The following is a 14,806-nucleotide window of genomic DNA, read 5'->3' as shown; positions in this document are numbered from 1 at the left end:
TGAATGAATAAATCAATGAATCAGTTGATTTACATTTCATTACCACTGTGCATTGCAGTCTAGCTAGCAGTCCAGTCCAAAAGCCTGAAATGTAATAGCCTTCCTGTTATGAAAGACTGTAGCGGGGCACTTATGACTGTGGAAGGGTACTAATGAGGTTAAAGAAGCTATACGTCTGACTCCATTAGGCTGCTACTGTTTTCCTCACTCTTTGATCAGTAGTCAGATGCCAAGTCAGAATATAAAACCCATTCAAAGTTCATTTTGAGAAAATAGCATGGGACTGACAGAGTCAAACCCTTTTACTCTTAAGTCTTCAGCAACGTACAATCATTGTTAACATTAGTTAACCTTGTACAGGCTCAGGAGACCACTTGAAACGACGAGTTCTATCTCACACAGGCTTTGCCCTCTAACGGGGCTCGCATTTAGTTGCTGTGGCGCACTTTGTATGCCCAGGGAAAAGGGGAAGTCTATTCAACCCTATGGGCTTACCCCCATATACGTGACCAGAGCACACTCATTTTTTTCAGTGCCTGAAAAACAACAGTGCTCCCATGGATGGGGCCATGGGAATTGTAGAGCCCCTGGAATGCACTGTCGGGCGGTTTCTTTCATCTAAGGCGCTGGCAGTTGCAGATCATATCCACCACTCCTCAGTGCTGGAACGCAATGACAGAGAGGCAGGAGGTGGTGAGGGCCCAAAAGAGCCCAGCCCATCTGCCCTGATTGTAAATTCCCCATTGCCAGCCCTCCCACTACAGAAAAGAGAATGAGCAAGGTCGACACTGATGAAACTAACCTCTCATCAATGGCCTCTCAGTTCCATGCTCCTTTGCTATACTATCCCACTTTCTCTAATCATTAGCGATTAGTTAGTTGTCTCTCTGATCTTCCTCTCCACTGGTCTCATGGGTGAGGTAGTGAGAGAAGAGGTCATTAAAGAATCAAAGGGCAAAGCTTCAGTGTTTTTGAGTGAAGAGCCAGCTGAGAGCAGAGCTCACCAACAAATCACTGAACCCATGCAGGTACCCACAAGCCTAACAATATGGTGGAGACGCCTGTGGGTGGTGTGTGGCCTTCAGGTGAGCATTGTCACACCCGGCCAGCCAGAGCTAACACCAGTTCTGTTGATTCTACACTTCACACTAACACTTCACATCACTGCTACATGGGAAGGATGTGTTGGAGAGGACATCAACTGATGGGATGTGATAACATCTGCACCCAGTGCCGGCTTTACCTGTGTTGGCGCTCTAGACAAAATTACTCCCTTGCGCCCTTCCATCTCTACTGATGCCCCAAGACAATCCACCTTTTGGGATGGATGTGTGTATACACATGCCATGGTCATTTAATTCTTTCCCTGATGTTGAGAGTGAGGCAGGAGAGGGTTTTGGACTTCTTACTGTAGGCAAGTGGAGCAACTGGCATGATACTCAGTGTGGGACAGTATTTGAAGGTTTGGTTCCTGAGAGGGATAGATAGTGATGTACAGGACTGTCTGTGGCTGTTGTACATGCCACCCAAGATGCATGGGAGCAATCCACAATTTCAGGCTGTAAGGCTAAATGGTTGTTTTTCCAACGGTGATCCATTGACGTGCTCAATTGGTTCTGTTCTCTCTTTTCTCCAGCAGCTGCTGGAGAAGGGCTATAGTGTACTCTGTTGCCAAAGTGTATATGCCAGCAATCTCCTCTTCTCATGAGGCATTTGGAGAGCAGTCAGTGTTTGGTCACCCTCTCCTGAAATGTTTTCTGCAAGGGGGTAGGAAGCATCATTAAGTGATACATTCTGCTAACCGATAATGGGAGCTGATTTTGGTACTCACAGCCCACTTTTGATATCATTAGGCAAGCCTCTCTCAAAGCCACATTCCTACCCAAAAAATAACAATGTTGCAAGCAATGTGACTGAGGCAGAGTGATTTTGCTTGCAGTGATAATACAGTTTAAAAAAAAAATATATATATATATATATATATATATATATTTATTTGTTTGTTTGTTTGTTTGTTATTGTGCTTTACATACCAAACAAATCATGGGCCATGATTTGTAACATTAGCACCACTGTAGAACTAAACTATATACAATCAGTTAAGACAAAATGAGTGAATTTGCTATAACATTGTAGAACTGTGTGCAATTAGCCGTGTGAACTGGCTAACACATAGAGGAGTCAAAGTTGTCCAACAGCTTTTGGGAGTAATGTGGCTGTGGCATCTATTCTGTATTAGGCTGCATCCATAAAATTACAAAGGAGCAATAATCCGTTGCAATTTCTGGTATCATATTTTCTTTAGTAGTGTTACATAGTCAGTGTCACTGCTAGTGGGTAGGGGTGGTAATGATGGCAATGTTTATCTCTTCTCAACAGAATGTATAAAATCTATGTCAATCAGTGTTGTGATGAATAATTGCATGTGGAGAGAAATAATTTAGCTTTACTAGCATAATTAAAGAATACAGTTTATGAATGTTAAAAACCCATCCAAATCATGGCAAACAATTCCAAATTCTTTGTGCTGATTTATGTGAAGGACAATCCAGCTGGATGTGTGCTATCCAGGTTGCGCTGTTTACAGCCTATTGCAAGCCTATGTTACGAAGTAAGCTGGCACCAGGAGCTTTTATATGTTTGACATGTGAAGACGTAGGGCCGTTGCTCCCCCCTCCACTCTGCTTTGATGACTATGTGGGAGAGTTTGTGTGTGCCTGACCAGTTGCATGGTGATTACAATCAGGCTTCGGATGTGGCAGGGTGTTGCAATGTCAGTAACACGGCAGGGGATGTAGTAATCAGGCCTCTACCCCTGAGCCAATAGAGGCACATTAAAGGGGCATGCCTGTGAGGGATAGAGTGATAGTTATGTATTGAAACTCTAACTCTATGATCACAGGCAAAGCCGTCTAATTGCCATTTCACACTGTGAAGCCCGCACAACAAAAGTGTGTGTTTTTTAGTTGGGCAGTTATTTATGCAGATTCAAGATTCAATAATTGTATTTGTCACATACATACTTACATACCATACTACTTATACAATATGTAGTGGAATTCTTTTTCTGGTAGATTTCCAAATTGTGTTATTATAAGTATTATAGATATAAATGTATGGGATAAAAAATCTATAAAAAGTAAAGAGGAAAAAACATTAAATATAGAGAGCAATATAAAGTGGGACAAACATAAAGCTATATACAGAACAATTCAAAATAACAAGTAAAGCCCTGAGAAAAAAATAAAAACAGAAATGTGCAATAGAGATGTACAAAGTGCCAGAGTGGAGGGAGAAAGAGAGAGAGAGAGAGAGAGAAAGAAAGAGAGAGAGAGAGAGAGAGAGAGAGAGAGAGAGAGAGATACTGTATGTGTGTGTGGTGTGTGTGTTGTGTGTGTGGGTGCGTGCATGCATGCATGTGTCCAGTGTAGCTTATAGATTGTCCTTATTGTGGCTGGTTGTTTAACAGTCTTATTGCTCTTTCTGAGTTTTTCTGAGTCTTTCCTTAAGGCTACAGAGGCGTTTTCCTGACCTCAATAGCCTAAATAGTCTGTTGCAGGGGTGGCTGGAGTCTCTGGAGATCCTGAAGGTCTGCATCCTGCGCTGCCTGGTAAAGATGTCCTGCAGGGCAGGGAGTGAAGGACATGCAACAGAGGCAGTGCAAACATTCTCACTCATGTCTTTTTCCGATAGGCTTGTCTACTGCCATATTCTAAACTGCCTGGCCAAGTTTTTTAAGTGTTATTTGACAGGTCTACTTGAGTCACATGTTTTTTAAGTGACGTTTCAGGTAACAAATACAAAAAAAATAATAAATAGTGTGATCCATGTTCAAATGCAGTGCAGTTGTTTTGTAGGCACGCATCAGCTCAAAAGAAGGCATGCATGTTCCAAAACACTGACATATGCTATTTTCCTTGTAGAGAGTGGCTGACTTTTCACCCGTGACTTGTGGGGGGAAAAAAAACTTGAAACAATAATAAATGCAATCAGTTCACAGGACCAAGGTGGACTCACCAGTCGTGCTCACCTGGTAAAAATTGCAGCATTGACTTTAACAACGCTTAGTGGTGACTCAGCTGTGGGCCGGCAGCAGAGTGTTTTCTGCAGCCAGTGTGCAATGGTGGTAAAATGTCACAGTACAGTTCAATGAGCCGCTGAACAACTTTGAAGCCCTGGTGTAGGAACTGAGCGCAGAGTGTTGATAGGCTCTCCTACATTTTCTGTATGCTGAGGCAACTGAAAGAGTGATAAAGCCTACATAGCCCCAACAGAGCGCTGTACCTGTGATCATAGAACTATAGTTACAATATGTAACTATTGTCATCCCTGGTGCATAATGGAATGAAAGACATTTGTAGCAGTAAGGGGTTTCATGCTGTGTCCGTGCAACACAATCTGAAATGTGTCTGCTGAAGCCTGATTATAATTACTCCCGGTGGAAAGGACAAAATAATATGACTATAGGCTTTAGGATAGTGATATGTTCTTTTGTTGCCATGTCAATCCACATCACAGCTGAACAACATGAATTTTCTCTTCATCCTCACAAGTAATTTTGTCTGAAAATTGCATTCAATTTAATACGAGAGATCTGTGGCATGTTCTTTTTCTTCTGCACTTCAGATGTGACGTTATGGTCATTAGAGCTTATACATGCCAACAAATCCCTCCACAGAATTTTGAGTGAAAATTGGATGAACAGCACCATAGTTACTCCTTATAGCTCCCATATTGTTCACAATGAAATCATTTACATGCACACAGTGTCCCAGCTAGTAGCTCATTCACAGCTCATTCAGGAGTTCATAATGTCTTCCTTCGGATAAACTGTTTATATGCATCTTTATATTCTGATTACAAATATTCCTGGATGCATGATATAAAAAAATGTATAATCAGTATACAAAATATAGCTATAAACTAATTATAAAAGCAGAACTTACAGAGACTGTCAAAAACAATAGTAAACAAGATTTCTCATAAATATGATACAAAGTTACTATAAATGCCCTTTAGCATTTAAATGTGAGAGCTCAAAAATATAGTATTTAAGTATCCTATAACATTGATCTGCATATCAGCACACTAGCTGTCAATCTCTGGCAGCTGCAGTGCAACCTAAACTCAACATTTACCAAGTCCACCGATTTTATAACTGAATCTGCCTCAAAATACATGCAGTCAAATGATATAGGCAGCTCCCGTGGGTGCCTGTAATTTGAAGAATAGCTGTCAACCCTTCACCTCCTCCTAATGCATTGGCCTGTCAATGAGTTATTTCATCCCGCTCAACAAATCACTGAAGAGCAGCCTGACCTTCTCATTTGACTTGACACCTGTCAGTCTTGTATGTGATATGTCCCGTGCCACTGGTGGTTGACCTTTAAAGTCCAACCGCAAGGCTAAACATTGTACATGGTAGGCGCTGCATCAAATGGCATTCTTCACATCCCTGTTAATAAGGCTGTGCTTTTGAAAATTGGCCCACTAGGGAGAAATTCCTATTAGTGGGATAAGAGGGTGTAAAAGCCAATTCTCACATAGCAAATGATGATGAAAGGACCTGCACCCCAAGCTCCTATTCACATCATAATTATTTAAGGATCATCTTAAGTTCAAAGTGTAATGTCTGTAGATGAAAAGAACACTGCCAAGGAAAATGCAGGGGAAGCCTTTGGTTTATTTTTGTGTTATTTCCTTAGTTTTGTTAGAGCTGGACTGGATGTGTGCAGAATCAGTATGCTGGTGTGATGCTGTGCAGGACCCTCTAGTTCTGCTTTTTGGTACATAACCGGAAACTCACCCAAATAAATAAATAAATAAATAAATGAAAAATATTGTGCCTGATTGAATTTAGGCTTAATTTCTGGCATTTCATGTGCAGCCAAAAAAAGAAGCTGTAAGACTGCGGAAGGAGCATTTAATAAAAGACGGATGAAGGCGCACCTTTGCCTCATGCATTTCCTCTTCCTCTCTGACTGTGCATCATCAGCTGATTGCCCTCCTGCCACCAAGCTGTGTGCTCAACTTGAACACAAGAGGGAAGAAAATACAAAAATATCTATTTTACAGTCCGTCACAGTGCAGTGTTATTTTTATTATTTGTTTGTTTGTTTGGTTGGCTGGTTGGTTGTTTGTTCCTTTGTTTGTTTGTTTGTTAACATGCAGTGCCACTCAAAGGACTATAAAGGCCGGGGACTTTCATATCATTTTAATCAACTAAAAAATAGAACTGTCAAGTGTTTTTTGTTTTTGTTTTTGTTTTTTTAATTACAAGGTAGTCATGGATTAATCATCATTAATCATGTTTAAAATTAGTTGCTTGATTACCATTTCACTGCTGTGTTGTGTATTTTGGAAACAATTGGTGGTCTTCAAGGGCGTTTATATAATGAATCCTCTGATGCAATCTGATATCTTCACCAAACTAACAGACATACAGTCCATTTATCAGTTGCATCAGTTGGTTTTGCTGTATTGCCCCTCACTCCCTCCACAAATGTGGCTTGACAGCACTGCTGCTAGTAGTCCTAATGTCACCTCTATTGGAAGAATTGGTAACAAGAAAAAAGTTTGGCATGTAGCTGATACTTTAACCTTGTTATGTTCCAACAGAATGACAATGCTGCAGTGTGTCTGTATGACTTTATTTCTGTGTAGAGATCCATCAAGAAGCTTCTTGATGGAAATATTGCCATCCAGCAGGCTTGTTATTCATTTTGTGTGATACTAATTTTCAGTAGAGCTGCTGTGGCATGTGTGATGTTGTGTTGGGTTAAGGGTCAAAAGTGGGTCAAAGTTTGTGTTAATTTGTATACATTAAGGTCCTCAAATTAATCACGAGTTAACATGTTAACTTTGACATCCCTAAAAACAATGATGAATGCATGAAAATGCTTAAATAATATATTAATACATGTCACTGGTGTTCAATATCGGAGAAAAGAACGATTTCAATACAACATTCTGTCAGCTCCCTCCTGAATTCCTCACTACATCCAAACCCCTACGACTTCAGCATTATTCAATGAAATCCCTAGTACAGTCTGAGCCATAGAACTAGTCATGATTCACAGACATGGCTTTGAGCCTGCCTTGATAGCTAGTTAGGTAATGCAGCAAAGCCGAGCATAGTGATGGATTACATAAGAGGTAAATGTGTAGAGTGAATAAAATGAGGCGGTAGTTGCACAGTGTCACACTTAGAGAAAAGGCCTTATATGATAGCCTATAATGATAGGAGCAGGCAGGGTATTACAAAAGTAGTGCTGGCCACCCCTTGTGCAAAGCCAGCAGTGGGTAGTGAAGGTCGACATATTGCTGCCAGTAATGGGTTAGTAATAAGGCTCATTTGCAGTAATAAGAGTCATGTAGCTACACTAGCAGTTGAACTGCCCACTCCCTCTATTTTCCCCTCACATTAGTGGTAATACCACTGTTTCCCATATATTGTAGCACTTTCATCAACACAAAAATGCATACTCACACACATACACTGACATATGATCATCCTGCTACATAAATGTGTTGGCAAATGAAGAAAGCGTCAAGGAGAGAGGAGGAGAGAGATGATGTGGTAAAATAAAGAGAATGGTGGTGTCAGAGAGAGAAGGGCAGAGGCAGAAAGACAGAACAAGGTGCAAAACTGCAGAGTGAGGGAGGGAGAGCGAGAGTGACAAAAAGGGAAGATTTGACAGAGAGAGGGAGCACAGTATATCTCCTGAGATTTAATAGCAGCACCCTGCCCTTGCCATAGATCCTCCTGCCTACGTCTCAATGAGGCCTCATCTATCACAGGCTCGTTACATCCAAGCACTTCTCCCTCACAGTACAAGCCTGCTTAAAAACACAACACCCAGGAGGTGAGGGAGCTGTGAAGTAGTTGCTGCAATGACTTTAAAATGAGAATGAGGGGTCAAAGTGAAGCCGGAGCAACAGGGGTTGTTGGTGGACTATGTGTTCTCGCCATGTGTGAACCGTGCAGTAAGATGCCAGGCTTAATGCAAATGCTGTTTTTCCTTTTCATCCTAATAAGGTGTCAGGGAAACACTTGGAATGGCTGCTCTGGACACTGAGATTTACAGCCTTCCATAATGTTTACATCACAGCAATCATAAGGAAAACATCAATTTGGAATGGCTTCAGAGACTGTGGAAAAAAAAAAAAAAAAAACATAAGACACAGAATTTAACTGCCATGACACGCAGAAAGCCTTAGAGGTGAAATATCACCCTTCGCCAAGAATATTTGAATCAACCAGACCTGAAAATTTGAGTTGTTTGTAACCATTTTCTGATGAATATTTCTCCCCATGCCAGGTCTGCTGGCCAAGTTTCAAAACAATCATTCCTGCCCTGATTAATGGCTTGCTCCAGGCACTAATGCATGCCAACCAAGAGAGAGCAAGATGGAGGGGCTTCATGACAGCAGAATTATATCAGGGTTTGTGGCTGTCGAGGGGCTTTGAAGCAGAGAGGAAAATTCACTGAACAACAAGGGTTACTCACAGTCTATTCTCATGCTTGTACGTCACCCGGGATTTCCCTCCAGGGTTTGGCGGGAGTGAAGGAATGATGCACATGTGTATGTGTGTCTGATTGTTATTAATTGTAAAGATTGATGGCGGTTCATAAAGAGGTCAAGGGTTCATCTTCAGGTAACAACAGCTTCGCAGGTTTTCATCCTCTGCATAGTATGGAGTACTATCGACACTGCATTCAAAAAATGTTTTATTGCAAGTGAAATTGTGATGCGAATCAGAAATGTTTGTTTGCAAATCCAAAAGTTTTGTTTGCTGTTTAGCTTTTGGAAAGCTTTTGGAATGTGCATTTTAATCACAAATTTATTTTGCTTACAATAAAACATTTTTTTATTGCAGTGTCAATAGTTTTGCACTGAAATCTATTTTTTGATTGCAAACCTATTCTGTTTGATTGCACAATAAAGAAACAAAAAACATAGCATATGACTGTGTGCCAGAGATTTATCTGTAAGCGTGGTCCAGGTTTAAAAAAGAGAGTGAGACAGAGAGAGACAGAGAGAATGGGCAGCAATAATATACTTAATGTTCTGATGTGTTTTTTTCTCCAAATTCAAGCTGGACCTCTAGATGCCAACTGCAGGGACCAGAGGAGGTGCTCATCCCCATGATAGCAGCTATTAATGAAAGGAGACAGTTTATCATCCTCATAATTTCTCTTTTTAAATGCTTCATTAAAGCCACACAAGAAATTTCATAAACAAGCTTCAAACACTTTGCACCTGCTTTTGAAATCACAGTAATTAACGTGACCCCCTCGCCGCTGCTGTCAACACCAATTTGTGGAAGAATAATGAAGATTTACCTGCTGATTGCCAATTACCACATGAATCAAATGCACTCACAAACAGACACACAATCACCTTGCCTCCGATATTTCATATTTGAGAGAACGATGCGCTTGGGCTAACATCGTGTATCTGTTGTGATACCAAAAAATAACAGCCAACTAATGCAATTAATTACCTCAATTGTCTCATTAATGGCAGGGTTCATTGCACACAGACACAGATAAAAATGTTTGCCTGTGGGGTGTTTTTTTTTTTTTTTTTTCAAAGGTGAAAAGAGAGGAAGGGTAAAAGAAAGGAAAGAGGAATGCTGTAGTAACAGTTCATTTCTCATGTGAGCTGTTGTGTGTACTCTGCACCAGTGCCAATCCACTAGGTATTTCAATCAATGCTTTGTTCTGGTAAGCTTGGTCCTAGGGGATACACTTAGACCTTACCGGAAATACACTTAACCTGCTACACAGAGAATATCTAGGGCGAGAAACTGCTTTGAGAGCTATAGAGGAATGACCTGACTTTTATTTGGTATGCAGTATTAGCTTTGCTTCTGTTCCTTAGTTTCTTCCCCCACTTTTCTCTTTTCCTTGGTGCCACTTTCCACTGTGACTAACCTTTCCTCTCTTTGTCTGGTTGTTGGTCAGATTAGCAATCTGTCTGTCACTCCTCCTTGCATCCCCTGCCATATACAAATAGACAAACACACAGAGGTTAATGTCCAGCCATTCCTCCTTTTGCATTCCTCCCTGTATGGCAGGTTGGCTATCCATTATAACACACACACATCCACACGAAACCACAAACTAAAGCACACACTTTCACCTTTGCCCATTGTCACAAGGTCTGCCTAGTCAATATGGGGATAAAAGGGAGATGAGAAAAGAGTAAGAGAAGAGAGGGAGACGACTGATAAAGGTGGCAGGCAGAATAAGACAGAGGTAGTGGAAAGAGGAAGAGGACTGGAATGGGTTTTGTTGAGAGGTGAGAGGTGTCAGAGAGGCAAAAAAGGAGAGAAAAGAAGAGGTGAGATGAGGAGAAGTGGGTAGTGACGAAGAGATGGGGGTGGTGGGCGGTGTGGCTGCTCTGTCAGTCTTGGCACATCGTTCCTCTCATTACAGTTTCACTCTCTTGCTCCAGCCTGGTCTCTGGTCCTCCCCCACGGCTAGCCCTGGAGCAGGGATCCATCCTGCCCAGCCCTCCTGTCAACCCAAGCCCAGCTCAGCATCTCTGGCCCAGGCATCTGTCAGCCCACACAGTCCCCTGTCAGCCATAGCCTATTGGCCAGTCCATGTTGGCACAGCACAGCGGGGCAGGGAAGAGGATAGTATAGCACAGCAGAGCATCCATCAACAAAGCTCTGGGTAAAACAGCAGAGGACAGCAACATAGGCATCCATCACAGCCAGATGAAGCGTCAACCCAGTCGCAGTCTCTAAGGAGACTGATAAAAAACAGCACCTCTTTGTAAATCCCAGTCAAAATAGTGCATTTAACAAGGCATTTTGTTTACAAGTGTAAGCAAATATTTGCTAGCATTTACAAGCATTTTTATGTAAGCAGAGAATGTGTATCCTGCAGAGGATTATGGACTTGGAGAGGATTCTGCCGAGGATTGCGAACATGGAGATGCTGCTTTGATTACAAAGGGCTGATGTTTGCCAAATATTCAAATAAATAATGTCACTTTGGCTAAATTAAACACTGTTAAAATACTGCATCACTGTTGCAGCTGCAGACAGTTAATGGGATGGGAGTTTTCATTGAAAATTGTTCAAGCAGTGCTTGTTCTTCCAATCAAGCCAAGTTCCCAATAAATGACTTGTTGAACACACCTCAGATCAACCAAGCCCGCCAGTTCTCTTCTCATTTCTCATTCTGATCTAGCAGGGCTGCAACACTGTGCAACAGTCCAAACCCAGTGCTGCCTGGACACACCTTGACAGCTAGTCTTGTAGAAAGGAGCTGGAGCTACAGGCAGACAGCTGCTCTGACAGATGATAGGAGGTCCTCTGCTTCCAGGGCAGTAGCTCATTAGTGAGAACAGGAAATAGCTACTACCCAGCATGCTCTGCACCGACCACCACAGGTTGCCAGGGCCCTCGAGAGACTGGAGCAGCTTGAGGGAAGACCGGGATAGCAGAGGGCAGGAGGTAGCCGAGGAACTGGATCTGCAGTGCAGATCGATGAATAGTGTCTTTGATTTCTGCTCCATGCTGTTCACCTCTACTCCAGAGGGCTGATGGAGAGGTGAGAGAGCAAAAGCATAGGGACTGTAGGAAGAAAGGCATTCTGGGTGAGATCGAGGGGACAGCGAAAGGATGGGAAGTGGAAGTGTGGCAAGGCAGAAAGGTGTGGAAAGATGAGAGATGTGAAGGCGATGAGGTAAGGAAAGGTGAGAAGGTTATAGTAAAGCTCTACTTGAAGTCTCAATTTGATGGCATGTACCATGTGTTTCTTTTTTTATCCATATGGAGCAGCATATGGTGGCTGCTAACTGAAGTGAGATAATACAATTAGGTGCATTTGGATCATTAATAGTTCCATTCACCTCTATTTATCTATTTTCAACACTCACAGTGGAGTGTGGAGTGCTATTCACAGTCCTTGTGTTTTATTCACTTAGACTAAGTGCTTAATTAAATCAGTCAATACAGCTTATTGCTTCAGTTCAAATACCAGAAAGGTGTTCACCTTGTTTCTGTGCATCAATTTAAACTAATATTTGTAATGTGGCATATTTTAATTAAAAAGAACATTTTTTGGATGGTCAGTTGCCAAATTGGTACCCATAGAGTGTGCTATTACTTTCTATTAGAAAACCTAATCATTAAGCCAACTCTACAACCAAGACAATTCAAGTAATGTCACTGCATTTTGTATCATAACTAATGCTTTTTAAGTCACATTTTTTCCTCTTTGCACACATCCTAACTGCTAGGGATGAACAGCACATTCCACAGCAGCTTATTGAGATTGACTTCTGGAGAAGTGTGCATGTTGAAAATGTTCTGCCAAAGGGACGTATCACTTAAACATCACTTTAAAATTAGCCAGTGGTCAATATATGCCTATCATTCATATAACAGTCTAAATGATATGAATATGAATTACATAAATTTTATGAATCAGTTTCCAAATCACATCTCTTGATGTTTCATCTTGCTGCCATCACCGATTAGAGTCATGCAAGCCAGACCTTTAATGGAGAGGAGCTGTTCATGTTCAGAATGTTAATTTAGCTCTCATAGAAATAAATTTGACTTTGTTGTTTTTTTCTGGGGTAGTCTGGCTAAATGTAGAGCACCACAAAGATTTTAGACAAAAATGAGTAACAAGCGCACGCTTCAGGTTGAGCGATGGATGGCAGTAGATTTTAAAAGGGGGAAGGGAACAGTCAATAAAAATGTTATCAGGAATCCACACAAGGGAAACAGCATCAACAGGGATTCAAGCTGTGAGTACAAGCCCTCAACAAATCTGACATCCCGCTCCCACTGCGTTACAGGCCGGGGTGACTGCACCGCCACTTTTGCAGATCACCCGGGGTCACCTGCCAAAGACAGCCTCACTCCAGCACCTCGCTAATCTACTCTCTTGTATCCCAACACACTCCAAAGCACTGTGCACAGCCAAGGCCCCGGGAGTCGATGGAATTTGTATGTGAGGCGCATCTGCTGTCGGCTTGCATTACGCCTGATATCCATTCTCATTGATTCCGACGTCTTCTCACATTTACATTTATTCATTAGGTAGACGCTCTCCTCCCTTCCCTCCCGTGCGAGATGTCTTAGCTCGAGCTTACTTGGCGTAATGCTCTGACAGCGTGCAACAAGAAGTAAACAAGAGGATACCGCTGTCCTTTCTCATCCAGAGGAATAAGCTCACTGTTAAAGGAGATGTATTTATCAGAGAGGAGAAGGGAGGTGCATTCAGCGAAAGAGAAGGAGGGGATAGAGAGAAAACGAGAGGGGGTAAAAGGAAACAATGAGTGAGAGAATGAGTGGGAGGAACAGAGTGTGAGAGCGATGGAGCAAGCATGGGAAAGAGAAAGAACTGCACGGAGATGGAGGGAAGAGCTTAAGTTTTCGCTTATCCCCAGATATCTAAGGATAAGTGGAGTGTTGAGTTGTTTGATTAGATTAACTAATCTCTGGATTATCCTCGCTGGTCAAGGAGTATCATACATAACACTGTTTGGAATGGTAATGTACCCACCTTGCCCCATTGTTTCAGGGAAATGATTGTGTTTTTAAGCCCTAGACTTAAACGCCTCTGGGTTTCATGCAGCCCGCCCACTCTGTATGATTGCATAATTGCTTTTATTTGTCTGTTTCCGATCTACAAAATTCCACATTTCTTTTTTCCTAATAAGATTACGTGTCGTGAAGTGATTCAAGTTAGATTGCCTCTCTTTTCTTGCCTATTCGCTCTGCCTCTCATAATGAGAAATCAAGCTTCCACCTTACATGTCTGTTTTCTTCTCCTCACCTCGATTGCTGTCATTGTGCCCCCAGGTGTTATGTGGATGACAAAGTGTCCAAGGTGGCCTGGCTCAATCGATCCAACATCATCTTTGCTGGCCAGGACAAGTGGTCCCTGGACCCCAGAGTAGACTTGGTCACTAAAGGACAGCTGGAGTACAGCCTGCGCATACAGAAGGTAACATTGACCTTAGAGGGTAAAAGTTGGACTATTGTACTACACTCTGACATATTTCGTCCATCACTGACTGGATGTGGGTCACACTGAGGCTGCACCGGGCACTGAAATGGGAGATAAGTGTGTAAACTTGGAAGGACTTAATTACCCAGAAATCATTGTTACAAAAGTGTGCACTTTTTATTAATGATTAGGTGTGGAGGTTGTGGAAAAAAAGGTCACCACAGATTCAGCCTTTAACGATAAATCCAGATTCACTGGACAGAATGTTGACTTTTTCCTGTTTCGTAGATCGTAGGCACCCACAAGCGTCTTGGGTGATGTTAGCTAATTTGACTTCTTGATGTTGGGAAGAGCTATACGCTTGGTCTGTGGTGGTATCGGCCAAGGATGGTGAACAACGGCAAAGACTTTTGAACTTTTGACTGGCTGTTTTTTTGTGGATTGTGCCTACCTCCTGACAAAATTACATCATAGTAATTGTCAGCAACTTAATTCATCCAAAGTGGAGAAACACAGAGTAGATGAAGCAGATAGTTGCTATCAAGGGGAAAATGAGAGAAACTTACTACAGTACAACAGCAATTGGCAACAGCTAAGCACAATACAAATCCTATCTGCCAAAAGCTGAAAGTATCAAAAAACGACTTTATTATTTTAAAAATTTCACTGTCAAAATGGTAAACTACAAGGGATTTCCTCCTTTTTACACACAAGCTTTCAAGTCTCTCCAAAGACACTCACAGTTGAGATGAAGTTAACTCCGTCAAATGTCAGTTTGGAGGAACGGGCACATGTATCACATGGGATCGGGATACGGG

The 14,806-nt window shown here is 41.9% G+C and overlaps 1 protein-coding gene across 1 annotated transcript in view; it reads left to right on the top strand.

Moving 5' to 3' along the window:
• The window catches only part of lsamp (limbic system associated membrane protein), a 202,866-nt gene that overhangs the window by 117,377 nt on the left and 70,683 nt on the right, over window positions 1-14,806 (top strand). Inside the window, exon 2 of the mRNA XM_030066605.1 lies at window positions 13,841-13,985. Within this exon, the coding sequence (XP_029922465.1) occupies window positions 13,841-13,985 (145 nt within the window). The remainder of the gene's footprint in view (window positions 1-13,840; window positions 13,986-14,806) is intronic.

The sequence above is a fragment of the Myripristis murdjan genome, chromosome 13 (assembly GCF_902150065.1).
Source record: "Myripristis murdjan chromosome 13, fMyrMur1.1, whole genome shotgun sequence".
Classification (NCBI taxonomy): Eukaryota; Metazoa; Chordata; class Actinopteri; order Holocentriformes; family Holocentridae; genus Myripristis; species Myripristis murdjan.
Note: the sequence above shows the minus strand (reverse complement) of the source record. Positions and strands in the feature narration are given on the sequence as shown.